The sequence below is a fragment of the Corylus avellana genome, chromosome 2 (assembly GCF_965113065.1).
Source record: "Corylus avellana chromosome 2, dhCorAvel1.hap1.2, whole genome shotgun sequence".
Classification (NCBI taxonomy): Eukaryota; Viridiplantae; Streptophyta; class Magnoliopsida; order Fagales; family Betulaceae; genus Corylus; species Corylus avellana.
The window spans coordinates 39155723-39183428 of NC_142491.1; the positions used below are offsets into that span (position 1 = coordinate 39155723).

At 35.1% G+C, this 27706-nt stretch overlaps 4 protein-coding genes across 6 annotated transcripts; 2 read left to right on the forward strand and 2 right to left on the reverse strand.

Annotated features, from left to right (window-relative positions):
* The first annotated feature begins 2506 nt into the window (after positions 1–2506).
* Positions 2507–7689, forward strand: LOC132182095 (cysteine synthase). 3 transcript variants are annotated; one of them, XM_059595300.2, is made up of 11 exons: positions 2507–2557; positions 3045–3098; positions 3229–3338; positions 3534–3591; positions 4000–4263; positions 4419–4556; positions 4711–4762; positions 5731–5810; positions 6783–6842; positions 7006–7086; positions 7321–7689. In XM_059595300.2, the coding sequence occupies exons 2-11, from the start codon at positions 3057–3059 to the stop codon at positions 7411–7413; spliced, it is 978 nt and encodes a 325-aa protein (XP_059451283.1). In that variant the 5' UTR covers positions 2507–2557; positions 3045–3056; the 3' UTR covers positions 7414–7689. The 3 variants fall into 3 exon arrangements, with proteins under 3 accessions (XP_059451283.1, XP_059451290.1, XP_088369727.1); XM_059595307.2 differs by lacking the exon at positions 2507–2557 and adding an exon at positions 2631–2727; XM_088513601.1 differs by lacking the exon at positions 2507–2557 and adding an exon at positions 2877–2900.
* Positions 7690–8174: 485 nt separating this feature from the next.
* DOT2 (SART-1 family) lies at positions 8175–16744 on the reverse strand. The gene is made up of 13 exons (XM_059604192.2): positions 16591–16744; positions 15150–16074; positions 14560–14701; positions 14403–14457; positions 13925–14038; positions 13728–13824; positions 13575–13641; positions 13378–13437; positions 12467–13070; positions 11770–12167; positions 10408–10628; positions 9315–9399; positions 8175–8766 (listed from the first exon to the last, which is right to left on the reverse strand). The coding sequence occupies exons 2-13, from the start codon at positions 16067–16069 to the stop codon at positions 8692–8694; spliced, it is 2838 nt and encodes a 945-aa protein (XP_059460175.2). The 5' UTR covers positions 16070–16074; positions 16591–16744; the 3' UTR covers positions 8175–8691.
* Positions 16745–18428: 1684 nt separating this feature from the next.
* PDF2 (prefoldin 2) lies at positions 18429–21888 on the forward strand. Its single transcript, XM_059579296.2, has 2 exons — positions 18429–18565; positions 21140–21888. The coding sequence occupies exon 2, from the start codon at positions 21146–21148 to the stop codon at positions 21590–21592; it is 447 nt and encodes a 148-aa protein (XP_059435279.1). The 5' UTR covers positions 18429–18565; positions 21140–21145; the 3' UTR covers positions 21593–21888.
* A 251-nt stretch (positions 21889–22139) lies between these two features.
* SECE1 (secE/sec61-gamma protein transport protein) lies at positions 22140–23137 on the reverse strand. Its single transcript, XM_059578041.2, has one exon. It carries the CDS (start codon positions 22775–22777, stop codon positions 22283–22285), a length of 495 nt encoding a protein of 164 aa, XP_059434024.2. The 5' UTR covers positions 22778–23137; the 3' UTR covers positions 22140–22282.
* Between the last annotated feature and the right edge of the window lie 4569 nt (positions 23138–27706).

The following is a 27706-nucleotide window of genomic DNA, read 5'->3' on the forward strand; positions in this document are numbered from 1 at the left end:
CCAATTCAATTTCAGATTTCTATCTTGCAGTTTCTCTCTCTATATTGAGAGCCAAATGGGGAGTTATTTAATTATTAATTATCTGAGTAAATGGGAAGCTAATTATTATGTAGAACAAGGACCCTTTTGGGAGGAGGCTCATTTCTACTGTTGATCTCCTAGTTGTTGATGTAGAGATGGCGATTAAGATTGCTGTTGCCATTATTATATAATTTTAAGGCCACATCGACAGTTCTATGATAAGACCGCTTATTTACAATATAATGGTATAGAAAGTCAATGGCTCTAGATGAATACAAAATAAGATTTACAGGTTACAGCTACATCTACCAATTAGCATGCCCACGATAAAGGTTGGGTAGCCAATTGTTGAGCGGATAGCTTCTTAAACTGTCCAAGTACCTACTCCAAGACAAGTGCATATATATATATATATATATATATATAGATTGTGTAATATTCCAATTTGTCCACTTACTTAATAAAATGATTTCTTTTAACTTTGGAATTCCAAACAATTCGATTTGGGGGGTCAATATACAAATATTTAAGGTTATTTCTTCAATTTTCTGTCCGTTTTTAAGCTAAGTTTGTAGCCTTTGGAGCTTCATCAATGTTACTTATCAAATAAAAATTATGCTCAGAAGACTTCTCCAAAAGGAATATACATATTTAGTCACTGAGGCTCGGTGAGGAGGCCAAGCCTAATATCTGAGCCCCCTTGATACTAGATTTACTTGAGGGTGTGAATGTGGGCTTTAGCTGATTTGCTGATTTTGTAGGCAAATCGTCTGGCACTCTCGAAATTTATTAATTAATAAGCATGTATATCAAATAAAAAATACCAATTACCGAAGCACCCTAATGTAATGTCTGAGAGTAGAGGATTGGCTCGGGAAAAAAAAAATTCATATAAGTTTTCAGGCTTCTCACGCGTTTTGAGAAGACTTTATAAAGTTTAAAAACTCTCAATTTCACTCATCGAACTTTTAATTTGATGCAATCTATCCCATATGTTCACTACATCGAATTTTTAATTTGATGCAGTCTACCTCATATGTTCACTCATCGAATTTTTAATTTGATGCAATCTACTCCATATGTTCACTCATCGAATTTTTAATTTGATGCAATCTATCCAATATGTTCACTCATCGAATTTTTAATTTGATGCAATCTACCCCATATGTTCACTCATCAAATTTTTAATTTGACGCAATCTACCCTATATGTTCACTCATTGAATTTTTAATTTGATGTAATTTACCCTATATATTAGGATTTGGTGTTAAACAAACGTTAAAATTGAAGAAATGACCTTTATATCTTAAAACTTTAATAAAATTCTAAATTTATCCTTAATTTCACATTAAAAAGGAAAAAAAGAAAAGTTGAAGGTATCTTTGTATTTTTAGCCTCTTCAAAACGCGTAAAAATTCAAGAAATCTTTGTGAAGTAAACAAAAACAAAAAAGAAGCAGATTTGAAACTTCTCAATATAGAATATTGACTTCAAAAAGAAAGGAAGATTGACTCAACAAACAAAACAATAAAGAGAAAAGACACTTAAATGTTGCAATTACATGACATTGTAAATTTGTAATCAGGCCCGGGGTCCTTTCCGCTATGTTCGCCATTGGCCTTAATAAAGAAAGTGGCATGTAATTATAAGAGATTTGATTGATATGAGAAAAAAAAGTAAGAATGTTTTGTATAAAAAAGTAAAAAAAAAAAAAAAAATTTGTTTTGTAGTGATTTTTTATTTATTTAAATAGTAATAAAAAGTGATTGATGTGACGTAAAAAATAAAAATATTATAAGTTAATTTTGAGATGAATAATTTGACAGCTTTTATTGTTTGGCCATGGACAGATAGAGCCTTGCTTGCTACTCTTTTTTATGGGCAAGTACAATCTGCTTATTTCGAATAGAGATTTTTGGTTGCCATGAGGTAGCCAAGCGTCAGATATCTGACTCTTTTTTTTTTAAAAAAAAAAAAAAAATTTAAATTGAAAAAGAGTGATATTAAAAGAGAATTCAAATTTGAGGTATTAGCACTAAATTTGAGATATTAATACCAAATTTAGGATGATCGAATCCCTTTTAGGTGATATCATCCCTAAAAGATTAACCTTTTACTCTTAGATTTTAGTTTTAAATCAAAAAATAAGTTTTGAGGAATTAGAAACTAAATATTAACTCATAAAAATTTAACAAAAAAAATACAAAATTTTATTATTATTATTATTTTAATATTTGTCCCACGCTCGGCTGCCAAATTCCATAGCAGGACTAGCTTATTTCATTTGGCCCGGAAACAAGTCAGATTCAAACCGCCCAGTTGCAGCCAAAACTTGTTATATTGGGCTTCGATTATAGCCACACGTTTGTACATCGACTTGACCCACCAAAATCCTTTGCCCAAAAAAGAAAAATAAATAAATAAATAACAATTTCTATTTTTTGACGTCCGTTATGGTTGACAAAAGTCTTTTATAAATAGTCCATGATTGACCAGATAAGCATAGCGTAGTCGTCAGTTCTGACACATTGTCAAGGTGATTATTGATTAATATTCTGTGCACGAAAAAAAAAAAAGGGTGATTAATCTTATTCTTCTATAATCCTCTATTTTATTCAAGCTGTTGGTATTATTGTTCTATATATTAATCTCATTTCACTGATCAAATCAAGATTAGATTATACTCAAATTTCGTGTTTTTTCTGGGTGAGTTTCTAGTATTTATAAATTCGAATATTTTCGTTAATTGATTTAGATAATGAAGTAAAACAAGGAATACTGTTTGCATTTTTTGAGTAATTTAGAAGGGTCTGGTAAAGGTTTGAGCTTTTTGGGTTCTTTGATCCGCTGCTGTTTGGCGACCCAGAAAGCTTGGGAAGGTTGACAATTATCCTAAGTTGTCTCTGCAACCATATGTTTCAGATTCCCTTTGACTGATTTTGATGCACAAAGAAATAGAAGCTCAATAACTCGTGAGATACATTTTCATTACCAAATATTTTCATTTTGCTTTCTGGTTGCAGTAATCTGAAAATATGGCGGTCGAGAAGTCCGGCATCGCCAAAGATGTTACTGAAGTAAGTTGCTCCTATTGATGTCTATGTATGAAATATACACACACCCACAAAATATTTTTCTTTGTGGGTTTTCTGATACTTATATCTTGGAGTGGTTACTAACTATGATATGCACCTGCTTTATTTATAGTTAATTGGCCAGACTCCGTTGGTTTATCTCAATAGTGTCTTGGATGGTTGTGTTGCCCGTATTGCTGCCAAGCTAGAAATGATGGAACCATGTTCTAGTGTGAAAGACAGGTATGGTTTTAGTATTAATTTTGTTAATTCTTCATTCTTTCATTTACATTCTTACCCTTGTGTCAGGGTTGCGATGGCCTGAATGTTTGTTTTGTACACTTGTAAAAGAGAGAAAAGAAAAAAAGTGGTTTGTTTTGAATTATCGGGTTGCAATCTATTTTGTCTGGGTCCTGACTACTGCGTTCTAATGTGCAGGATTGGATACAGTATGATTTCAGATGCAGAGGAAAAGGGCCTTATCACACCTGGGCAGGTTAGTTGGGTTTTTTACAAAGAAGCTTTTAGGGTAGGATCTGTGCATTGGCCCTTCTTGGCAAATTCTGCATAAATGCACCATACTTGATATTTTCCAATAGCAAGCTTGTGAATTCTATTGCAAGTTTGATGAAAGAAAGATATGAATTATGTAAGTGTTGTATTGGGTGGAATATTTGCACTTAAGAAAATGACTGGGGAGTGTAATTTGTGCATAATGAAATATATGTGACCCCTTAGCGATAGTCGTAATTCAGGATAAATATACCAATGTGCGACTTCTCCAATAGTATGATTGTGACATGCAAAGCTAGCATGAGAAGAAAGATTATGCGGTTATTGGTGGAATTTTTTAGCTGACAAATCTCCCTTTCTTTTTGCTGTGATATATTAATGTCTGCTGAAGAGTATCCTCATTGAACCAACAAGTGGTAATACTGGCATAGGCTTAGCCTTCATGGCGGCAGCTAAGGGTTATAAGCTTATCATTACAATGCCTGCTTCAATGAGTCTTGAAAGAAGAATCATTCTTCGAGCTTTTGGAGCTGAGTTGGTTCTTACAGATCCTGCAAAAGGCATGAAAGGGGCTGTTCAGAAGGCTGAAGAGATACTGGCAAAGACACCCGATGCCTACATACTTCAGCAATTTGAAAACCCTGCCAACCCAAAGGTATAGTTATTCAATTAATACCATCATGGATGCGGTCATTCATTAATGCAATGAAAGGGTTATGAATTGAGCAGGACCAAACAGTGAGTTAGCAGCATAAACAAAGATGGTTTTGGTATTTTCAAAATTTGAGTAATCTGTATTTCTATCATTAGGTACATTATGAAACCACAGGACCAGAGATATGGAAAGGCTCTGGAGGAAAAATTGATGCACTTGTTTCTGGGATAGGTACAGGTGGTACCATAACAGGTGCTGGGAAATTTCTTAAAGAGAAGAACCCTAACATAAAGGTTAGGTTTAGCTATAGTATAAACACCAACACACTGTGAGATTCGTTTATGAAATTGTTTTAAGAAGGCAATAATTTGTAGTTGTATCTTCTGTAGCCATTGCTCCATTGTTACAATTCATTTCTCATTGTCTTTCTTTTTTTCTTTATTTTAGTTGTATGGTATTGAACCAGTTGAAAGTCCTGTTCTATCTGGTGGGAAGCCTGGTGAGTTATATCAAATTTATTGCTGCTCTGTGATGGATTATAGTCATTGTATTTATGGAACATGCGTCCTTCTCATTCCTCTTTTAACCAATAATTGAGGGAAATTCCTGACAAGCATAAATTGAACCCTGTGACTTTTTTTCTTTTCTTTAAATTTTTCTTTCTTTTTAGTGGCATCAGTACATCGCCAAAGTTTACAAAAAGGAAAAAAAAAAAAATACTGTTGAATTGTGAAAGCTATATGTTCTTATAAACATTCAATAACTTATGGTTTAATGTGTAATTTCTGTTTTCAGAAAGTGGATTGGTTTTTTTTTTTCCATCTTTTCAAACGTAGGTACCTGCGAGAAAATAAAAAAAATTATAGCTACCTACCATTGGCCAGTGGTATGGTCAGTGTAATTTAAAGGGAATGATGGGATTTTGGGTTCTAGTTTTGACTTTTTCTGTCACAGCTGTTGCAGACTTAAGAATTGCTTCTTCTTTTTTTCTGTAAGCGAACAGAAAATGTTATTATCAGTGCTTTTTATAAATTTATCCTGCTTCAATTTAATGTTAAGTTTTCATGACATAATTAATCCTCCCCATGTCCATGTAACCATTTCATATATGCACAATATTTTTAGCTGATAATAGCTGTAAGCTTTAAGCTTGGGAACCCAATATGTTGACATACTATAGCTGTTACAGGTGTTAGTATCAAATCATTCTAGAAATCAAGGAAGGGCTTTCTTGCATGTTCAAATGATTTTGAATTTCCCTTGGGCTCATATATTCTTAATAACCTCACCCTTTAATTGCTGGGTCTGTTCTTATGTTTAGAGTTGATTCTAGTTTATATCGGCTTCTAGCTTTTTCCTCAATTTAATTAGAACTGAAAACGATTCTTTCATGAAACAGAAGATAGGAGTGTCTTGGATTTTTGGCTATTTCTAACTTAAATATATTATCCATGTGTCAATGTCAAGGTCCACACAAGATCCAAGGGATAGGTGCTGGTTTCATTCCTGGCGTTTTGGACGTTGGCATCCTTGACGAAGTTGTTCAAGTAAGGCTCACATGTCTTTGATTATTTTGTATCCCTTATAGAAGTGCAATAAATCATATTATCTTTAGGGACTCTTCTGTACACATCATGTGTACTTGGGTGTCTCTCTTTCTAATTAGCATTCACTATCCGAAAAAAATTGCATAAAGTTATATTATGTAAACCGCCGTACTGCTATTATCTGATATTAATATCTGGAAGAGTGATGCACAATCAAAAATAGTAACAGATAATTTTTTTGAAAAGTCGTAATTTCTTAATACAAAAACTGCTCTGCGCCATTAACAATTTAAAATGTAACAGAGTTGTAAATTTTTTAGAGAAATGCAGAATGGTGTTTGAAATTGAAATAAAAAGTAAAATTTCCCTTAATGGATGCCAGGATAAGCTTAGAAATGATAAATCATCATCGTAAAACTGTATATGATATGTTGACACTAGTGATACTTCTTTAAGCTCCACTCAATTTTTTAGCCAGTTTGTCTTTAGAATATGATGGAAAATTTTTAATGTGATATTAATATGAGTACAGTTATATGGCAAATACGTTGTAAAAATTGCTATGATCACATCTATTGATACAATGTAATTTTCAATGTGTTTTTTTTTTTTTAAAAAATAAAAATAGAAATTAGAATATGATATAAATAACTGAATGTGGGCTTAAATGATCATTCATAGATTATGTTATATACCATTACGATGATGAAGCAGAATGTTTAAATCTCACAAGTGCTTATTTCCTATTTGTTTTTTTATCCATGAGATTATTATTCAATTTTTACCTATAAGATTATTAGTCACTTATAATGACTCTTATCTCTTTCCCGGTTGTTAAATTTGATTGTTGTGTTATATCCTTTATCCACCAACCTCCCTCTTTTATTTTTCTCCCTGATTACAACTTTAGTAATCACTTTTGACGGCCACAACTGTTTCCCATTTGTCACATATGACTTATAATGTTTCCAGATATCAAGTGCTGAAGCAATTGAAACTGCAAAGCTCCTTGCACTGAAAGAAGGTCTATTTGTAAGTTTTCACCTTTTTAAAAACTGACAATGATGAGCTCAATGCTATTTTGGGCTATCTCATTGATTCTGTTCCTTACCATATATAAATGACTGTCATTGCACTTCTTTTATTTTTTTTGTGTTTCTTATTGGACTTTTGATTGTGGAATCAACTGTCCCAGGTGGGAATATCTTCTGGTGCTGCTGCAGCTGCTGCAGTTAAGATTGCAAAGAGACCAGAGAATGCTGGAAAGCTCATTGTTGTAAGTTCAATCATTTCCCTCCAAATTCTAGTAAACCTAGAATTGGCATATTAATGTCAGATGGCGTTAACTGATTCATTGACTTGACTGAATTTTGAGTAACCAACTCCTCATGCAGCTTTTGTATGTCTATTTGGCTAATAGACCATGCCTGATCTCTCACTTTGTAGACTTCAATTTGAAGAAATTTCAGCATCAACCTTTTAACTGTTGCATTCTATTTTATTTATGCAGGTGGTTTTTCCAAGTTTCGGGGAGAGGTATCTGTCCTCTGTGCTGTTTGATTCAGTGAGAAAGGAGGCGGAAAGCATGACTTTTGAGCCATGAGCTCTCCCCAGTTCCAGGCTAGTCACAAGCTTCTGACAATGGAATTTGAGTTTGACATAGAAGAGAGATCATGGTTTTTAGACAAGACAGGTGTTGGGTCTGGGTCGGTTCCTTGGTTTTCTCCTGGTTCTATCAATAAGATTGTTTTGAATTATTATCTGTGTTGCAGAATGCTCTCCAGAACTGATTCTGGAACTGCGGTTATTTAGAATTGTTCATTTGTTTGTGATCTTAACGTCATTTCATAAATGCAAGTTTTTGAGATGTTGGGCACAAGCTTTTCTAAGTTTCCAAATTGTAATTTTTTAAGAACACAATCCAAACGATACAAAATCTGCAATTTGGTTTAAAATCGCAATTTTAATATACAAAATCAAACACATTTGCCAAATATTTACCAAGGGGTCAGAGTAGTGTTTAGGCGTCAATAACCATCATACACAACTTTTTCGGATCTCTTTTTTTGACATGTTCACACAAGAGAAGAGAGATGAGGGATTTAAACTAGTGATCTCTGTTTCATAAGACGTAGTCTATAGCCGATTAAGGGTAAGTACCCTTAAGAGACTTTTCTTATCTCTTAAAATAAAGTTAAAGTTGAGCAACTACTTATCCAAAAAGTTAAGAGTTGAGCAACTAATCCAAGTCATGCTTGGATATAAACATGGCTCTCAACTAAGACATGCATGCATGCACACAGGTATCAACAGCCAAAAGCTTTTTTACATCAAAAGCATTAATAAACAACTCAACAAACAATCTAAAAGCAAAAAGCACCCTCTTAATTTTTGACCAAGAAGGCCAAGTCTTTTTTTTCTCGATTCTGTCTTCCCAAGTCTTTCATGTAAAGAATTTGTGCTCAGGCCAAAGAATTAGCCAACTATAAGAATTTTTCATACATGACCCAAACTGTTGATAAATATCCTGTTGATCCCGCGCGTGGGCTGGAGGTAAAGGAAAAAAAAAGAGATGTAATGGAGCTCAAGTAGAGTGATGGATTGTAAAAATACAAGCAAAATTTCTAACTATTATTCTATAATCCTCAGGCTCACAGCCGAATTCCACCGAGCAATTAAAACCATAACTATTTTCTGTTACAGCTTACAAATTTAATTTATTTACAGTCACTAGAAGGAACGTAGATCAGCCATTCGATACAGTACGGTTGCAGCATTTATACTGGGCAGAAAACCAACTCGCTAACGTCCACTGCTGGCACTTCATGTAGAATGAGAACACCAAACTCAGCTCTAAAATTCCACCATAAAGAAGAACCGTTCAAGGTTTAGGCTTCTTTGGTGCGCCTGAGTTTGCTGGCTCAGCTTTACGCTTTATCCCCAAGAAATGCTCAACCTGAAAGATGGACGGAAAATTTACACATTGAAATCAATAAAAATAAAGTATACATATATCATAGATGGAATGCTACAGAGCAGAAGATGTGATTCTCTTAACTTTTTTGTTCACAGAAAAAATGGGCAGTGTTGAACAGTGATGCAAATGCAGTACCTCTAGCAGCAACCTTACTCTCTAAACTTCAGAAATTTGACGAGGGTTTTTTTTTTTTAACTTTTATAATGTTCTGGATTCACATGTCAGGATTAATACCCAAAATATAAAAGCATAAAATCATGTTTTACTTGTTATAGATTAGGCAGTTCTTAAGTTCATTTTTATTTCATGAACATACAAGCAGGTCTAGTGAAACTGTCTACCAAGGAAAACCACCACTAAAACTGTAATTAATATATATTTTTTTAAAAAAACGGCCTGATAAATATCAAGATAGTTTCTTAGGAAATATTCACAAGACTTAAAAAAAGGAAAAATTTACGCATCAATATATTACAACCCGTGTACATAAACAGATAATATCACAAAAATGTTTAAAGTTGACTGACCTTTCTATCCCCAAGCATGGGCGTCAAGCCCCCAGGGAGATCCTTCTCAACGGTGGCAAAGCCACTTCTAGGATCACTAGTTTGCCTGGAAATAAAATACATACAAAAAGAAATAGTTAATAAAATTGATGTTAAAAAAAAAAGGCTGCTTAGACCATAATAGAACTACAGGCTACTCATAATTCTCTAATTCAAATCTTAGGTTGAGAATTGAGCTTCCCTCGGAGGGATGTTAACAAGAAACATGTATTTGTCCGTCAAATGAAAATATCAAAATTCTAGATATCCGTGAGACAACCTGATGATAATCTATTATGCAGATAGTGACACCTAATTAAAGCAAACCACCATGGAAATAAGTGTGCTTTAATCTTGTTCATTTTTACCACCCAACTGATAAAATCCCCTTCATTTGTCTTTGAAAACATTATGATTCAAAAAGTGATTAGAACCTAATCATTAAGCCCCCCAACTAATCCAACAAGAAATCAAGATTCCTTGATAGGACACTAAGACTGTAAAGACATAATCATCTGACAGCACCCTCTAGTCACAAAAAAAAAAGAGGGAAAATCTATGCATCGCTACCAGCACTTGCACAAAAAGGGAAATAAAAATGTGACACACCATATCCAATATGCGAACATCAAGAGAAGATGTCCAATGCTCTGATGAATTACTTAGCCTCCTAACTGAACAAACCAACACCCACCCCCCATGCAGCACATACGACTACTGGCAGCCTGTAGAAGTAAACTGATATCTATTGGGTACTTCAATGGATATACATATTACTTCACAAAGTATCCAGTAACCACAGATACTTCACTTGGGGGAGAGAGAGTCGTTAATAGTAGTATGAAGTATCATGCCAATTCATCTTGTATCCCCCCCAATCATGGTGGAGGAAGGCTTCTTTTATTCAAAACTATTTTTGCCTAGCTTCTTTCCCTCTATTGAAATTCAGCAATCGTTGATCATGATTATAAGTGAGTATATGATACAGAATATCATACAAAATTAATATATATATATATATATATATACACACACACACACATTGATATTTGATTGAACAGAATATAATTCATACCCTGGTTTGACATGACCGCTAAGGACAAGATAGGGCATCTTTAACTGCATTTGTGCTTCCCTCATCCTCTCTACAGAGAGTGATGGTGTATCTGAATTCTTCATTTGCTTCAGCTTCAATTCTTCCTGGTATTGCTTCATGCGCTTTTCTTGCTTCATTTTGCCAGGACCCTTCCCATGAAACTTATGTGAAATCATCCGGAAGGCTTCCTTTGGAGTCATCTGGTAAAAACATGGACATTGGTCAAGGACACTAACACTAACAAAGAAAATAGAAATGATGCTTTACACTTCATTTATAAACCAAAGATCAATACATAAATATAATGGTCTATACATAGGCATATCTAGACGAAAGCAAGAGACTCTCATCTTCTTTTTGAAAAGAAGCAAACCATATTGATGCTCTGAGGATCCAAAGTCTTCAACTGACACAGCTCAATGATTATTGTGATAATCATAAAGATATGAATAGTTTCAGTTTTTCTTCCACATTTGATTAACACACACACAAACACAGACAAGCCAGCATGTTTGGACATGGTCACGCACAATGGGTCTCAAAGTTAAAAAGTCATTTAGGTTGTCAATTTTTCACCCAATAGGAGAAGTCAGCATTTTTTACACCACATCTTTCTTGAATGACTAACCCATGACACCACCTGTGTCTTCAATCATGACTCCAATTCAATATACAACAAAATAAATAGTCTCAGTGCATTTTATTTGGCTTATTTTTTGTGTATGAATAATAATAATATGGCATTAAATGCATACACCAATTCATAACCATTACAAGAAACTGTAGTGGCATGAAATGGTGCGGTTTAAAAAAATTTACCTGTGTGGTAACGAGTTTGTTTTGTATAACCTCCACTCAAGGATGTGTTTCGTACCAATTAATGCAACAGGGGGGGGGGGGGGGGGGGTGGTGGGTTGATTCTATTCCATGAGATGATGTCAGTCCTTAACTTATGCAATCTAACCCTCAATACAATACACTATCAAGCAGCCCGTTGCCAACGAAAAAGATCTTAAAGAAACACACTTCCAACTGGTTTCCCTCCAAAATCTACACCAGGTACCATGTGTAAACTACTCTATCTAAATAAGCATAAGCATCATCCACTCCAATGATCAAATAACGTCACACTATGTATTCTTCTCATTGAAGTTGATAAAAAAGTTCCTCACTAAACCACTCTGCTATGAGGTCCCACAACCAATCTGCTGCATGTCATTTTAAAACCTTTCACTAGAGAATATATCTAAACTATAATGCTATCATATTTTAATATGAAATGATTTACTAATTCATCCACCCAGAAACAGAAATGATTGACTGGTTAAGTGAAGTACTTACAATTCGCCCAAATTCATCTCTCCTGTCAATGCGAATCTCCTTTCTATAATCGATCAAAGAGGATGAACGAGTCTCCTTTGGTTCATCATCATCTACGATGCCCACAAGCTTGCTCTTTTTCTTGTCCATGTTTCTACCACCCCAATCTATACTTTCTTTAAGTGTTCCTCGCTCTTTAAGCAGCTGTAGCGCACCTGACAATCCTTTCCCAACAGCAACTTCATTGATAGTGTCATCCGGTACTATCTCCTCCATGTCCTCGTTAGTAGGGTCCTCATCTTTACTGACATCTTTAACTTCAGTCCATCCACCAGCCTCATCTTTTATTTCTTCATTAGAAGCTTTTGGCTCTTCATCTTCTTGCATAAAGACATCTTCATTTTCAGGCTTGCGGGCTTCTGTTAGAGCAATAGCAAAAAATGTAGAAGTTATAACCTGGAGCAAACTAAGACATGAAATGATATTTTAATAGAAAAAAAATTTCCAAAACGGTGTAGACAGTGATAATCCAAACTAAACCTAATTTTTTACCAGTCAATAAGATGGCCATGAGCGGACAACATTGAATGGCCAGGGAAACGTAAAGCAGTAAAAAATATCAAATATGAAGAGATCTGACTTCAACCAGCGCAGCAGTAAGGTCGCTCAATTTTCAATTTTATTCAAACACATAAACTAACATAAAAAAGAAAATTACCTTCATCAAGCTGGAGACCCCAGACAAACTCCTCCATCTCTGTAAAGACAACCTTATTTTCTTGAGACTCTCCAGTTGTGGGATTTTGATCTTCTGCAGTTTGAATGCTGGCAGCAAGAAGTGCAACCGCTTGAGGACCAGAAGCCACCTCCTCTTGCTTTTTAAGAGCTAATTTCCTTGCTCTTTCTAAAGATTTATGAAAATCCTCATCATCATCAGCAAAAACTGGATTTTCATCTTCCTCCAACTGAACAGGAAGAGTTTGTTCCAACCGCAGTGATTTTGATGCCTCATCAGCTTTAGCATAAGCTGTCTGGTATGCATTGTATCTCAATTCAGCCTCAACTCTTTCTTGCTCTTCTTTGATGGCTTGCCTCGCATCATTCCTAGAACCAAGATCCCCAGCACCCAAACCAGCAGATCGAGCTTCTGCTTCAAGGGCATCTAAATCCAGCTTCTCTTTCTTCCGCAAGGATTTCTTTTTCTTGGGCTTTTTGAACTGAAGCATTTCTTCTTGAGTAAAGTAATCTGATGAGATCTTCCCAACTGAGTTGAGATCTTCAAAGCGATAGTTTGTGGAAGCACCCTCCATCCTTTTACGGAGCTGGCATTAAGGAATAAAAAATATCCTTCAATATCAAGGAAAAAAACTGGTAAAGTACTAAAATCCATTTGAGCATCAAAAGAAGCATAAACTCATTTTATACAGGAAATATCTGAACTGCACAAATTAAGTACTACAAAAAAATCATAAATAAATACGAAGTACGGGACAAAAAATTGAATAAACAGGAAGTCGCAGAAACAATGATTACAAGAATGCCATTACTGCACAGGTGGTTCCTCCTCCTCAAATAGAACTACTATTCTCCTTTATGTTCCAATATATTACACAAGGAATAACAAATTACCTCTTGGAGTTTCTTCTCTGCTTCGCCAGAGAAACGTCCTCTTTCATCCAGAGCTACCCCCTGAAAAGAAGAATCGACTACAAATTTCATGACCAATCCCTAAGCTCAACATTTCACGGAATAATTTGAATAAAAAGATGAAAAGGGAAAACTCCTCAGACTAAAATTTAAGAAACAAATGAAAAAAAAAAATAAACCTCATCCACAGTGGGATCATCATACTGTGGCAGCATTTTCTTCTCTGCACCAGGGTCATCATTAAACCTAAAGCATCACAATGCATAAGGGTCGTTAGTCATTTTTTCAATATAATTACAAGTAATAACACACCATAGAAACAATCATCCTACTTATCAACATAGACCCCTGTTTTCTTCTTTGCAGCCTTGTAAGCGTCATCCCGCCGCTTTTGCTCTCCAATTTCAACATTCTCAAGCATATCAACCTCTGTCACATCAGACCAAAATCCTCTGTTACATAAACATGTCAAGTCATCTTAAAGAACTTGGGCCCTGAAAAGCTAAAAGTTACACCAAAATCATTCTACCTTCATTGACGTCACCATCTGCAAGTATATTCTGATCTTTGAGTGTTAAAACAACTGCCCCACCATCCATTACTTTGTCAAGGCCATGAAGAACTTTCACCCCTCCCAGATTGTCTGTCAAGTGTTCAAGCCAAAATATCAGTATTGATCAGTGATGTAGAAATCCATCAAATAAAACTATGGGCTTGCAGATCAGGTTCCCAACACGCTAGTGGGCCATGAATCATGAACAGGTGCAAACTCATCAAGACCAATTAACAATAGTCATCCACACTTGCATGTATACACATGCTAGTTTATTTCTACTTATTTCTATTAAGGTGCTTGGATGTCATTAGGATATTTCATGAATCTGCAAAATAACTTAATGAGTACAGTATTTGAATCAGTCCACCTGTGCACTCACAACTGAAAAAAAAATACAGACTGGACAGATTCAATTCTATAAGGAAAACCTTTAAGGACTAAGAATCCTTACGAGCAGTATGCTGACTTGGTTCCTCGTCTTCACTATCTCCTTGACCAATATTGTCCTGGTAAAATTCACACCGTGACATTAATAAAAAAAACCTCACCTGAAATTACTCATCTTCAGAAACGTAATATACAGAAACACTATCAGACACACAACTAACCTGTTCCTCAAAAACCTTTGAGAGCTGCAAGGCTTTCTCCTTTTCAGCATTCCTTTTCTCCCCGAGCTTACGACTCCGACTAACCCATGATAAAATCTCAGAAACACCCTCAGATTTTTTATTCAATCTCTCTTCTCGCTTCCTGGGAAAAAAAGATCAAAAAAATGTAAAGAAATATAACCATGTCACATAAAGCATGTTTGGAAAACAAAAACAGTTTTCCACACTTCTGGAAATACGAAAATATGTATCACAGAATCTTAGAAGAATGCCACACACCCAATAGAGAAAGCAACAAATCCTAAGAAAGAAAATAAATATGATGCAAATCATGCTCCCATAATGATCATCATTCAACTGAACTAAAATTAGGGCACAAGATCCAATGGAATATCAGAAAGACAAGTAACTAAAATAGTAACTAATACAATGTTAAGTACAAAGTAGTTACTGGCGAAATACAAGTAAAACCAGGATAGCAAGAAAGTATGGTCATTACTGTTTGGCATTTGACATAATTAAGGTAGGAATTACAGGAGTATATGTCAACATGCATAAAGGCATAAAGGCATAAATAAAGATTCACTTACTTCAAGATGCGCTCCTCAAGCTCCGACGCCAACAGCTGCCCTCCAATTGAAGAGCCCTCAGGGTCTTCGTCAATATCAGCACGATGGGACACCTTCCCTTGCCTTGAAGCATCCCTGTCCCTATTATCTTCGTAGTCCAGTTTAGGCTTATCATCCTTTCTCTCATCCTTGCTCCAATCATGATCTCCCTCTGGAAGTTTCCTGCTCCCTCTATCTCTCTCTCTTGACCTCTCTTTATCCTGATCTGCCTCCCGCTCCTTTACCCTATTTTTATCTTTGCCCTTCTCCCTATCAGCATCCTTATAGTTTTCTCTATCCTTCTCCCGATCTTTATGCCTCTCTCTCTCTTTCTCCCTTTCCTTTTCCTTTGCTCTGTCCCTTTCTTTATCATTATCCCTATCCCTATCCCTATCCCTATTCTTCTCCTTTGCCCTCTCCTTCTCTCTTCCTCGATCACTATCTTTCTCTGTCTCTCTCTCCTTCTCACGGTCCTTCCCTCGATCTTTTCTGTCTTTATCCCTTTCACGCTCTTTCTCTCTATTTCTGTCTCGATCATAGTCTTTCTCCCTCACCTTAATATCTCTGCTCCTATGCTTCTCCCACTCATCTCTATCTTCCTTCCTCCTATCCCTGTTGGGTACTCGATCCTTCTCTGAATCTCTGGCCTCTTTCTCTCGTTCCTTCAAAACATCATCACTACTTCTCTTGGACCGTTCTCGGTCTTTACTCCTATATTCCTTGTCTTCACTTCGGCTACTCTTCTTCCTATCCTTGCTCCGGTGCTTGCTTGATTTATCAATCCCATTCTGTTCTGAATCATCATAAGCTCCTCCATCCCCGTGTTCTCGCATTGGAGAGTCATCTCGATCATCCCTCTCTTCACGGTGTTCATACCGCGAATTAGACCATTCCATGTCCATCGAAACTAAAAAATAAAAATAAAACCAGAATCAGACCTCCATGTCCCTTACAGCTAAACAAACAAACAAAAAAACGCAGAACAAAAAATAACCATATCAGGAACAATTTTAGGCATTGCCAAGCATGAGCTTGAGCCGAATTATGTAAATTTTTGGGAGCTCACGTTGTGTTTTGACCGAAAAATTTATCAAATATATGGTGAGCAACTAACAGAAAATATAGTTTTTAGACGAATAGTAATCCAAAAACGAAAAGAAGTAAGAAAGCTTGGTTTGGCTGCTTAAACTTTCAGTCTTATGGACCAGTGGAATATAACAGTAACAAAATAATAAGAATAAATACTCTTCAGAATAATGCTTCTACATTTTCTCGTGGATTTTCTCGGAAACCAAACGAAAGATAAAGCAGTAATTGATCTTCAATCTAGCATAATTCTTTCGAAAAACTAAGTGATACCAATGGAACCCTAACGTGAAAATCCCTGTGAGAGAGTGAGAGACAGAGAGAGAGAAATTCGTACCTCTTAGACGGTGCTAGTTTGTGGCAATGGTAAAGAGTAGTGAACCGAGCGGTGATGAGCAAGTTTGTCGACGTTTGTGCAAGGCGATGAGAGGCTCGCTTTCTCAAAGCGACGTCCGCGACGTTTGTGCAATCCTTCTCCTTCTTCCTATTGAGAATAACTTCGTTTGTGTTATGGTTTACATTTACCTCCCCATATTTTTCGTTAATTTTTCCTTGACTCTACCATTTTATGTGTTTACGAAAACCACCCCTTCGATTTTTTTTTTTTTTTTCTTGGAAAAATTTTACTACAACGCCTCAATTTTTTCGTGTGATCTCAATTTATTACTTGGGATTTTTTTTTTTTTTTTTGACATGTCCGCACAAGAGGGGGAAGGAAGATTCGAACTAATGACCTCCACTTCATTAGGCGTAGTCCTAGCCAATTAAGCTACCTCTTGGAGACTATTACTTTGAGATTTTAAAATCACATTTTAATTCCTTTGATTTTTTACGCTTTAAAGCTTCAATACTTTCGCCAATTGATTAGACTAGCTCAATCAATCGAAAGTTATACTTCATGAAGTGAAGGTTATTAATTTTAAATATTTTTTTCCATTTTCCTTCCTTTATGCGAATATGTCAAAATAATAATAATAATAATAATGCATAAATGGTTTTATTATGTTACATGTCATATATTAAAAAAGATGGAGTAGAGGGATGTACCACCCCTTCACCTCACAAGGGGGTCGTGTCACCCTGATCATAAGTGGTCACACGAGCCATCTTATTACGAAGTTCACTCATGCAAGCTACCTTTTTGTTGGGGATGGCCACCTCCTAAGGTTTCATCCTTATATATATATATATATATATATATATATATATATATACTTTTTTCTTTATTTTTTATTGTTTAAATATAACAAAAACAATTTTTTTTTTTTACCACATGATATATCATATGCACATGACAAAATTGTTCACCGGGTATTAATTTATTAATACCAACTAATCAATTTTGGATGAGAAAGAGCGAAATGAAAAATGTTTTTAAAAAAACATTGCGGAGTTAAAATACAATTTTAAAAATTCAAGAAATAAATTGAATTCAGACAAAAATTTAAGGAATTATGATGAATTTTCCTTCTTTTTTTTTTTTTTTCCTAAGCAAACACAATGCTTTTTTTTTTTTTTTTTGAGTAATTTTGTCTATGCATTTATATTACATATTCTCACACACTTAACAATAGGTTAACAAAAATTTCAAAACGTAAGACACTTCTCCCAAATTGCATTCTTACTTCTTGTAGATATATTTTAACAAAACAAAGGTTTTAACTTTACAAAGATATAAGCTAACTTATTATTTAAAAAAATTAAAAAGAGAAAAATACTTAAGAGTAGTCGTATGGCCAATCTAACTAGAGGAGGAGTGACCAACCTCTTTCTCTATTTTTTATTTTTTTATAAACAATGATCTACATTTGTTTAAGTATTCTCAAAATAAGCTATTATATATATAAACCCACTATAGAAACTTTCAAAAAGTGTCACATTTTTTCTTACAAAAAAAAATATATTTTTTTCAAATAGAAAATACAAAACACCCCTAAAGCCCATTAACAAACAACTAATAAAGGCTCATTTTACAAGATTTCGAGAGATTGTATTAATATTTGTGCCACATTTATATTACATTATAATATATTTTTTATAAGAAAAAAACATATATACAACCATTAGCAAACAAGCCATTGTTTTTTTAGCCATGTGGGTTTTTAAGTGCCGAGAGGCGAGAGCCATAAAAAGTTAAAAATTATGGGCTATTGTGCAATTCCACAACTTCCTGTGGGGATCCAAAGGTATACTCAAAAAGGGTTTGTGAATAACCCAGAACCAATCACAGTCGCACCTTCGCTCCCCAAATTTGCTGCCACTCTGCTGAGCCACCACAGCTTTGCCCCACAGCCATTTGCTGCATCGACCAGGTACTCCCTCTCTCTCTGGTTCTATAGTCTCTTTGCTCCACAGCTGTTTGCTTTGGTTTCCTATGAATTTGCTGTCTCATTTGAGCCGAAATCGATGGTGTTGGGCTTAGTTAGTGTGATCTCAATAATGGGGATTTCTGAGATTAGCGACCCAACTGAGTATTTGGGTTTTCATTCTCGGAATTTGGGCAGCTCTGTGCTGGGTTGTTCGTGAACTACTATCTATACGTCAGTTTGATCCTCAATTTTTGGATACATAGTGTTGTTTTTTTTGTTATAATTTGGTTAGGAACTTGATGTACCAACTAATCTATTTAATCTAATAGCGTTCATTTCTTGCTATATGAGTCATTGAATTGAAAACTCCGATTCTTGAACAAGGTTTCGTTATTTAGGTCGACAAAAAAAAAAAAAAAAAAAAAAAGAACAGTGTTTTGTATACAGGGACATCTCCTTGGTCTCTGAAATGTGGCAGCTAATGTAGCTACTTGATAATGAAACTTAACCCTGTGCAATTAGTTTACTTTTGAAAAGCGTTTCAACTTTGTCCCTTCTATCACATAAAATTTACTTTCCTGGAATACCCGACTCTAATGTTAAAGACGGGTCAGTTCTGTATTAGCTCCAAAATGATGGAAGGGTTATATATTTACGAACAGTAAGTGAGGTATCTGAATCTATGCATCAACAGTTCTAGCGTTGTTGGTTTCATGAGCTATCTGTTTCATTTGGTTACTCATGAGCTTGAAAAGAAAAAGAAAAAAAAAGGTAAATGCCCAGGAAGGAACTACTAACAATACATGTTAACATATGAATTGGTGAGCTGATGGAGTGAACTGAAGTTGGTCAGGAGCTTGTAAGTGAAATCAACCCAGTTTATGTCATGAGGCTAAAAACTGTGAAATTCAACCCAGTTTACATAACATTTTGGCCCTGGAATTTAATCATGGCAACCATAGTGATGCTGGCTTTAATTGAAATCCGAATATGATTGTAAAGGTGTTGACAGGCAAAATTCTTGAGATGCCAATCATGTATGAGGTTAAGACTCAAGAGGAAGTAATAGATGTTACAGTTTTTGGTATACTTAAGTATTGTCTATTTTGTATGCATTTAGTAACTATGCAAATGTTCGTGTGAGTCTTGTCTTTTGATCTTGCAAAGCTTCATTTAAAATTTGATCATCTTTTTTCCTACGGTGAAGTGGTAATAGCTTGGGGTTGGGATCTAAAATTTTATTTGAGTAGGATATTAGAAATCTAAACTGTCCCAAGATGAAGGATAGAAATTAGTCACATTTTGTTAGTTATATTACAGCAAATTTCAAGTTATCTGGTTGTTGAAAATCTATGGAAGCATATTGTTAAGTTCAAGTTATGAGTTTAATGTTGTGGAATCCATGAAATATTCAATCTTTTTTTTTTTTGATAAGTATGAACTCGTCTTTCTTATTGTCTGAACTTGTTTAAAACCGTGTTACATGTGCAATAAAACTATTTCATTTCATGTCTAAGCACTATCAATTGGAAACACTAGAAGGATTGAAGTTAATGGTTTAACTGATTTTTCTCAAGGTTGTATTGCCATCTTAATTGATTGTTTTTTCACCGTGCTTGTTGGTGAATTCATAGCTAATCAATCTTGTTCCGGCTTCTCCTCTTGTTTTCGTTCTTTTTGATTTTCAAACAATATGCACTTGTTGGATTGTTTTTGCCGTTCTTGCTTTTCACGAAAATGCTGAAATGTAGAGAATAATATCAGGATCCCTCAATTAGATATCTTATTGCAGGAATGTTACTTTGTACATGAGTTACTTTTGTATATGGAAAAGAAATTCCAAAATAAATGTATCATTTTTGTACTTATCCAAAAATAAAAATGTACCACTTTCAAGTATAGTGGGTGCCGGATTGTCAGTTAGTATGGCATTTTTGTTCTAATGTTGAACTATATTGATAGATACTTTTCTCAGTTAGTTTCTAATTAAGGACTGACATTTGTCTTGGAAGTCTTCAGTTAATGGTTTTGTCACAAGAGATTCAACTCCTACAATTGCTAAAGCCATATATTCATCTTTCCTTACATGTGCCAATAAGCTTTAGCTCAAATGGTACTTCCTCCCTTTTTAGTAAGGTGGAGGGTGAGGTCGTGCGTTTAGGTCCCACAGGGTGCATCAATAAAAAAATTTTAAAAAAATCATATTTCCTTACATGTGATTAAGTATTATGTTGGTCATTTACCAACAACCACCTTTGTTTTTGGGTTTCAAATTTTGAACCTTTTAATAATACCAAACCCAGTTGCCATAAAGTATGAGGTCCTTCTACCTGAATGTCCATCTCTGATTGTGGATAATGTAACCAATCAGAATTTTCTGTCAGCCTAAATATCCTACTTAATACTTATTATGCTTGTTCAAATGTAACTCATGGTAATGAATTTATAATTAGTGTTTATAAGGGAAGGAAAGGAAAAAGGGGGGGGGGGGGGGGGGGATTGCTATTGTGGAAAGTTCTTTCCATCTAGTGTCCTTATCCTTTTATTTGTTTGTTTGTTGATTTTTTTCATTCATAGAGAATCATGGCCAGCAGACCTGAAGATGAACACAAGGAACCAGTAAATGAACAAGCAGTTGCAAATAAGTATGGTGCTATGAGGTCTGAACTCAACCAAATTTACTCAAAAATCACTGAACTAGAGATGGAAGTGAGTGAGCACTCACTGGTCATCAATGCTATTCAGCCACTTGACCCATCTAGACGGTGCTACCGGATGATTGGAGGTGTTCTGGTGGAGAGAACAATCAAAGAAGTCTTGCCTGCTGTCCAGCGGAATAAGGAGGGGATTGAGGAGGTTATTGTTAGGCTCAATGAGGCCTTGGAAAGGAAGAAAAAGGAAATTGCTGACTTCGAGTCGAAGTACAAAATTAGGATGAGAAAGTCTGATGGTGAGACAACGGATGATAGCAGCCGTAAGGAAGGTTCTGCCCAGGGAGTCCTTGTTGGCCCTGCAGGCGGCAGTGAATGATCGTTTCGCCCCTTTATTTTCTCAATATTGTTACATATACTTTCCTTTAGTTTTGTACTGGGCATTGAAGACTAGGGTTTTTGGTTGATCAAGATAGTAGACTGTAACAAGTATTGCTGAATGTGAGTTTGTTTGTGTCTGTTACTTTTGTATGAAGAGGGAGCATCTGGCTTGCATTCATACAAATGATGCTGAGGTAAATTGCTGAGCAAGACTTGATCTGAAGATAATGACCCACTAATCTTTTGCGAACACTATTGAGGCGAAAATTCTATAGGTGCAGTATCTTCATCTTTCGTTTTTGGTCTGAGCACAACAATCTTTATCCATGGCTGTAGAATTTCCTTGTTTGCATTTGAGTTGAGTGATTTTCCACCCTTAAAAGTGAATCCAATCTGGTGTTCTTCTCATTATACTCCCAACTTTTAAGAGCAATCGAGTTTGGATGGGTATATATAGAATTATTCAATTTGCATGATTTGAAAAAAAAAAAAAAAAAAATTAGTATTAAAATTCTAAATTCTAAAACTGCAATGTGCATAAATAAATAAATAAAATTAGGAAGATTTACACAAGTCATGCAAAAATAGGTCCAAATTCTGTTCATAGAGCTCACATTCTCACATTCGAGTGGGCCTCGAAAGTGAGCGACCATCACAACCCCCACATTATCTTTTCCCACTCTCTCTCTCAGCCGAAGAAATCCTGGACCCCTCTGCCGGCGAAAACCCGGTCGGAGAGCTCAGCCAAGACGGCATTCACGGTGAGCAAAACCACACTCGACCCTGCAATGACCCCGAGCACCACACCGGTGGTGCCCAAGACCTTTCCAAAAGGGGGCCACTCGATCTCGCGAATCTCCTCCGCCACTCCGCTCCAGAACCCTCCCTCTTTCCCCTCCTCCTTCCTCTGCCGCATGGCCTCCCTGATCTCCGATCCCAACTCGCCGACTCCACTCTCTGGTTCCGATGGGCTTTGCCCGGCGCTCACGGTTTCGGGTTCGGGATTTTCTGGTGTTTCGTCGGCGGCGTTGATGATGGTGAGGGGTCGAACTCTTCGGGGTCTGAGTTTCGGGTGACTGACGGGTGGCGGTTTGAATCGTGCGAATGTTCGTGGGTAACCGGATTTTGCGGGTGAAGGGAAGGGTGAGCTCACCGGGCATTGCACGGTCATCGGTAGCGCCATTTTGCGTCTGTGCGCGGGTGCTGACTGGTGAGCGGTGGGCGTGTGGATTTGGATGGTGATTAACTGATTATATGGGTGTGAGCCACAACAGCTATCTATTGGAGCTTGGGATACACTGGGCTTCACTTCAAGCCCAAACCCAGCTCTAGAGTTATCAATTCTTGTTCAGCCATTTAGGCCCAGCTCCATTTTAATCTATATGAGAGCAACTTTTGTTTATAGGGTATCCCCACAAGTGTTTATAGGGCCGCCACCACCATACCCACCGAGCCAATGAAAATTTTATTGAATTGTTAAGATATATATCCTTTGAAAAAAATGTTGATTTTTGTATTCTCTAAATTAATGGTTTTAGATAATATTTGTTAACCTTAATTTAAGGGATATGTTTGTATTTGAAATATTTGATGTGTACTCATATCATAAATTAAGGAAATATGAAGTCTATTAAGGTTTTTTTTTTTTTTTTTTTTTTTTTACATGTCTGCACAAAAGGGGGAGAGAAATTCGAACTAGTGACCTCCGCTTCATTAGGCGTAGTCCCAACCGATTGAGCTACCTCTTGGGGACAGCCTATTAAAGTTTTGATGTGTGGATGCAGGCAGTATGTTGAACCACCTTAATCTCTCTGTATTTATTCTATTTTCGTTCACTATTATTATTCCACTTTTATATTTATCATATTATGAAATCTTATATGAAGCAAAGCACAAGAGAAATACTACAAACACTCATTTTCCTACGAACCAATAAAAATTTCGATTAGATTTTGAATGCATTTTTATTGGATTTTGAATCCCTTTCACTTTCATATCAAGCTATGTGCTCCTGGGAGCGGAAAATGCGAGTGTGTGTTACATATCTCAATACCAAAAAAGAAAATAAGACAAAATTAATAGACCAAAAATAAATATATAAAACCCATTAACCAAAGTACCTTTTTCTTGTATGAACGGATGGAGGAAGACAAAGTGGACGAACCACGTTTGTCACCTTCATTGTGAATGTTAGGAAGAGAAACAATAAAGGAATAAAACAAAAATACATTAATATACATATTTAGATGCCATTCTAATAACCCAAAATGCTAAACTAATAGGTTTAAGTCTACTTAGATATATTAATTACTATTTTTCTTTATACTTTACTAATGTGTGACACAATTCTTACAAATATACTCACAATAATAAAAAAGTTCTTCTAGGAACCCATGGAAGTAAACATTTGCTTAAGACATTTAAGTGAGAATTAGGCAAAAGTCTTAGAATTTTCTAGGATAAAATATTACTATATATATATAATCCCATTAGTAAGCCGACTTGGGCTGATTTATTGGATTTTGATATTATCAATCGATTTGTGTGTATATGCAAAAATCTTTCTCATTATTACAACGGATCCTCCAAAAAAAAGGGTATGTATCGAATAAAATATATACTTCGACTTTCGTGTCGGAATTATTCGAAGAATTCTTTACTGAGGAAGAAGAGTTTCTTTCTTTGATCTTCCCATAAACTTCTTTTACTTTGCGTAGGTTATATAGATGGCGAGTTTGGTGCTTGGATATTATTTGCATGAATGGTCTGGCCAATCATAAATTATTGATTATGAGACCGTATATATATATATATATATATATATATAAACTAATTTTACAATTATCCCTCAAAGATCATATGGGTTAAGTAGTGTTGACGATGATCATAAGATTTGTCTTTTCCATTTTCCAATATTTTAACTAAAATACGTTGATTTGGTAGTGGGCGCGGGGAGGACAAACAAAAAAGAAATAGAAAAAGCTAGCGTGCAACGTGCATTTGTCTCTTGCGTAAAAACAAGATCCCGAAGTTCACATACAGTAAACAAAAACAAGAAGTCTTGTTCAAATCGACAGACGACTAAAAAACCATTCTCGAGGAAAAATACACATGAAATTAATTGGAGCTCATAGTCATAACAGTGTAGCAAGATTCTAGACTCGCACTTTTTGCTCCACAAGCAGTGCACTGCAGAAGCAAACAAAACTATCGATCTTAATGAAAGGGACAATATCCCTATTCATTCATCAGTATTCACTGCGTGTCTGTCTGTCTGTCTGTCTTTTGAATGCAATTTTCATTTCATGAAACCGCTATACATACATATGATGAATCGATGTATCAGTTGATCAGTTCTGCAGCTTCTGTTGCTGCATCTCTCTGCAACACAAGCAGCTAGTTTGAATTTAATGGAGCGACTTGGTGGGGTCCGAGGAAAAGATCGCTAATGTCCAACAGAATCAGCTTCGAGTTGATTGAGATGAACGGTCCATAACCCTGACAAACGTTGTTCTTGTTCACATCATGCATTATTATTTTTCAATTATTCGACTGTCTTATTCTACTTCTACGTACCCAAACGTTGTCAAATTATATTCGGTGATCAAATTTCAGAAAAAAAGTGTCTTTCATGGGTTTCTTCTCTGTTAAGGTGCTCCCCAAATTCTAATTAAGTCATTGTCAATCAAATACGGCCAAGCTCCGTTTGGCATTAGACAGTTACTGTTTAGTGGATAGAAACTGTACCAAAAATTGATTGACGTGAAAAAAAAAAAAAAAGGTTAAAATTTGTTTTATAGTAATTTTTTTTATTTGAATAGTAGTACAAGGTAATTAATGTGACGTAAAAAGTAAAAATGTTAGGAATTAAATTTTTTAGATGAATAGTAACAAGCTTTTTGCCAAATGCTGCCACTGGTTTACACATTCTTTTGTTTCCGCTACAACTGATCAATATATATATATACAACACTGTCAAAAGTCATGCTTGTCTCAATCTTCAACCGGCAGATGAAGCCAATAAGTCCTGCTTAAAATCTCCTTAAATCTTAGGATTGTCTCCTTATACTTTCTATGAAAATGAAAGAAAAATACTAAGCCGACAACTTGTAGGCATGTGTCGGCATATGATTGGAGGGTATTATTACGAGAAATCTTAAGTTTTTCAAGACTTATGTGTCACTAATCCATCACCTTATACCTTTATTTATTAAAACAATAGATTACATAGGATGTTGGCATATAAGTTTGAAACCAAATTTTTGAAAAACCTAGCATAGCATTTCTCATTTTTTTGGTGGCTAACGTCACTCTAATAACTTGCTAACACTTGTGATTGAGTTGTAAGTGTAGCATTAGCCATGAAAGTAAACTCTAGGAAAGATTACAAGTGTAAAATTTTTGAACTTTAGCTCAACCTCAGTAACCATATGGCTATTTAGCTAGTTCCTCTCCTATTGTTTACCATATAATGCAGCTTACGTTGAACTAAAAACAGATCACCAATACTGGACAAAAACTTTGGGCCTACCTGCTTATATCCATGTGTCCAACTTGTGCTTTTGGCCTCATATGAATCCGAATATTCATTTCCTTTTTCTTGTTCTTTTACAGTGTTTTTTTTTTTCCCCCATTTGTGAATGCTTTAATCAGACGGTCCCTTCTTGTTATGTGTAAGAGCACTCATAGCAACCTCTTCAAATTCATTTTTTTGGTTAAATTGGTGAGCCAATTTAACTAAAATGGCTTTTTTTTTTTTTTTTAATTAACTAAAATGGCTTAAATATACACTTTTCAGCCTTTCTATTTTAAGAAAAAAAAATTTGGTGAAGTGAACAATATTCACAAAACTTAAAAATTTACTATTCACTCACCTATTCATTAAACAAATATATTTTTTCTCTCCCCCTTTTTGCTTTTCGTCTCTCCTTTTTCTTTTTTTCTTTTTTTTTTTTTCTCTACAACCTCTCGCCCTCTTCAATGAAATCAACGTATATATTATGCCATATAATTGCATTAACTTTTTTTTTTTAAAAAAAAAAAAAAACTTTCCATAATTGATATGGGAGTGAAAATTAATAAGCCAACGTGTAACAATCCAAAATCAATCATGAAAAACATTATCTTCTTCCAATAGAAATTAAAACTAAGAAAATGAAGGAAGTATTACAAATTTTTAAAAATATTACCATTAAAATAAGACAAATATTCTTAAAATAGACCATTAGAAAAATACAAACATTCAAAAATATAAAAGTTAGAGAAAGAATAAACAAATCATTGAAAAATAATATTTAAATGAACTAGTGAAAGTTGATTGTTAAAGTAGTGAGACTACTATGAGTGCTCTAAAAAGGTGAGTTGTCAAAATAACCAAAAGTGTACTTTTGGTGAGTAAAATTTGGTAAAACTGCTAAGAATTCTTAGAGCTGGAGAACTTAGACAATGAATCTACCGAATTCCATCACTTGTTTCCCAAAATTAATTTACTCAGCAATTTAATAATGCAGACACTTAAGGACAAATGGTCTGGTATTAACCTTACCTAAACCAACTAACTTCACAAATATTATTAATTGTATAGTTGTTGATAATCTCTCTTTGGATCCCCCTTGTTTGTCTCCTTTTTTTGTCACATTTAAAATTAATTTTATATTTATATATATATATATGCACTACTTTCTTAATTATATATATCATCACACCTTGTTTTCCGCCATGCAAATTTTGCAGTTTCCAATGCTTTTGCTCAGTATTTTGTAGACTGATTGGAGACTGCACCTGACACCTCTAACTGTTGGACCCTGTGAAATTGTAGTTTCAAGGCTTTGAATGTCGAAGACCCTATTTAAGGACCCAATTTGCAATATATACGAGCTTTTCCAAAATTAAATGGGTGTACTTAATTTAACACGTTTCACTAATTAATTTAGAAATGCTATTATACTTCTATTCAACCATTATTATTATTTTTTAAATTTAAGAATGATTGATCCAAAAATTAAAAGTATTAGACGGAATTATAATATATAGTATTACTCTTCTTAATTATATCCGGGATCATACATATTGTTTTGCTTATTCTTCATCTTTGAAGCCAAGTGAGCCCCAA

What these genes read in the sequence shown, in the direction of transcription:
- LOC132182095 (XM_059595300.2), top strand. Translation starts at nt 3,057, where the DNA reads ATGGCGGTCGAGAAGTCCGGCATCGCCAAAGATGTTACTGAA. An exon ending in AGAAGAACCCTAACATAAAG is followed by an intron (nt 4,557 to 4,710) that starts GTTAGGTTTAGC and finishes TCTTTATTTTAG; the next exon opens with TTGTATGGTATTGAACCAGT. An exon ending in ATGCTGGAAAGCTCATTGTT is followed by an intron (nt 7,087 to 7,320) that starts GTAAGTTCAATC and finishes TTATTTATGCAG; the next exon opens with GTGGTTTTTCCAAGTTTCGG.
- DOT2 (XM_059604192.2), bottom strand. Translation starts at nt 16,069, where the DNA reads ATGGACATGGAATGGTCTAATTCGCGGTATGAACACCGTGAAGAGAGG. An exon ending in CAAAGGTTTTTGAGGAACAG is followed by an intron (nt 14,458 to 14,559) that starts GTTAGTTGTGTG and finishes GAATTTTACCAG; the next exon opens with GACAATATTGGTCAAGGAGA. An exon ending in ACAGGGGTCTATGTTGATAA is followed by an intron (nt 13,642 to 13,727) that starts GTAGGATGATTG and finishes GTGATGCTTTAG; the next exon opens with GTTTAATGATGACCCTGGTG.
- PDF2 (XM_059579296.2), top strand. Translation starts at nt 21,146, where the DNA reads ATGGCCAGCAGACCTGAAGATGAACACAAGGAACCAGTAAATGAACAA.
- SECE1 (XM_059578041.2), bottom strand. Translation starts at nt 22,777, where the DNA reads ATGGCGCTACCGATGACCGTGCAATGCCCGGTGAGCTCACCCTTCCCT.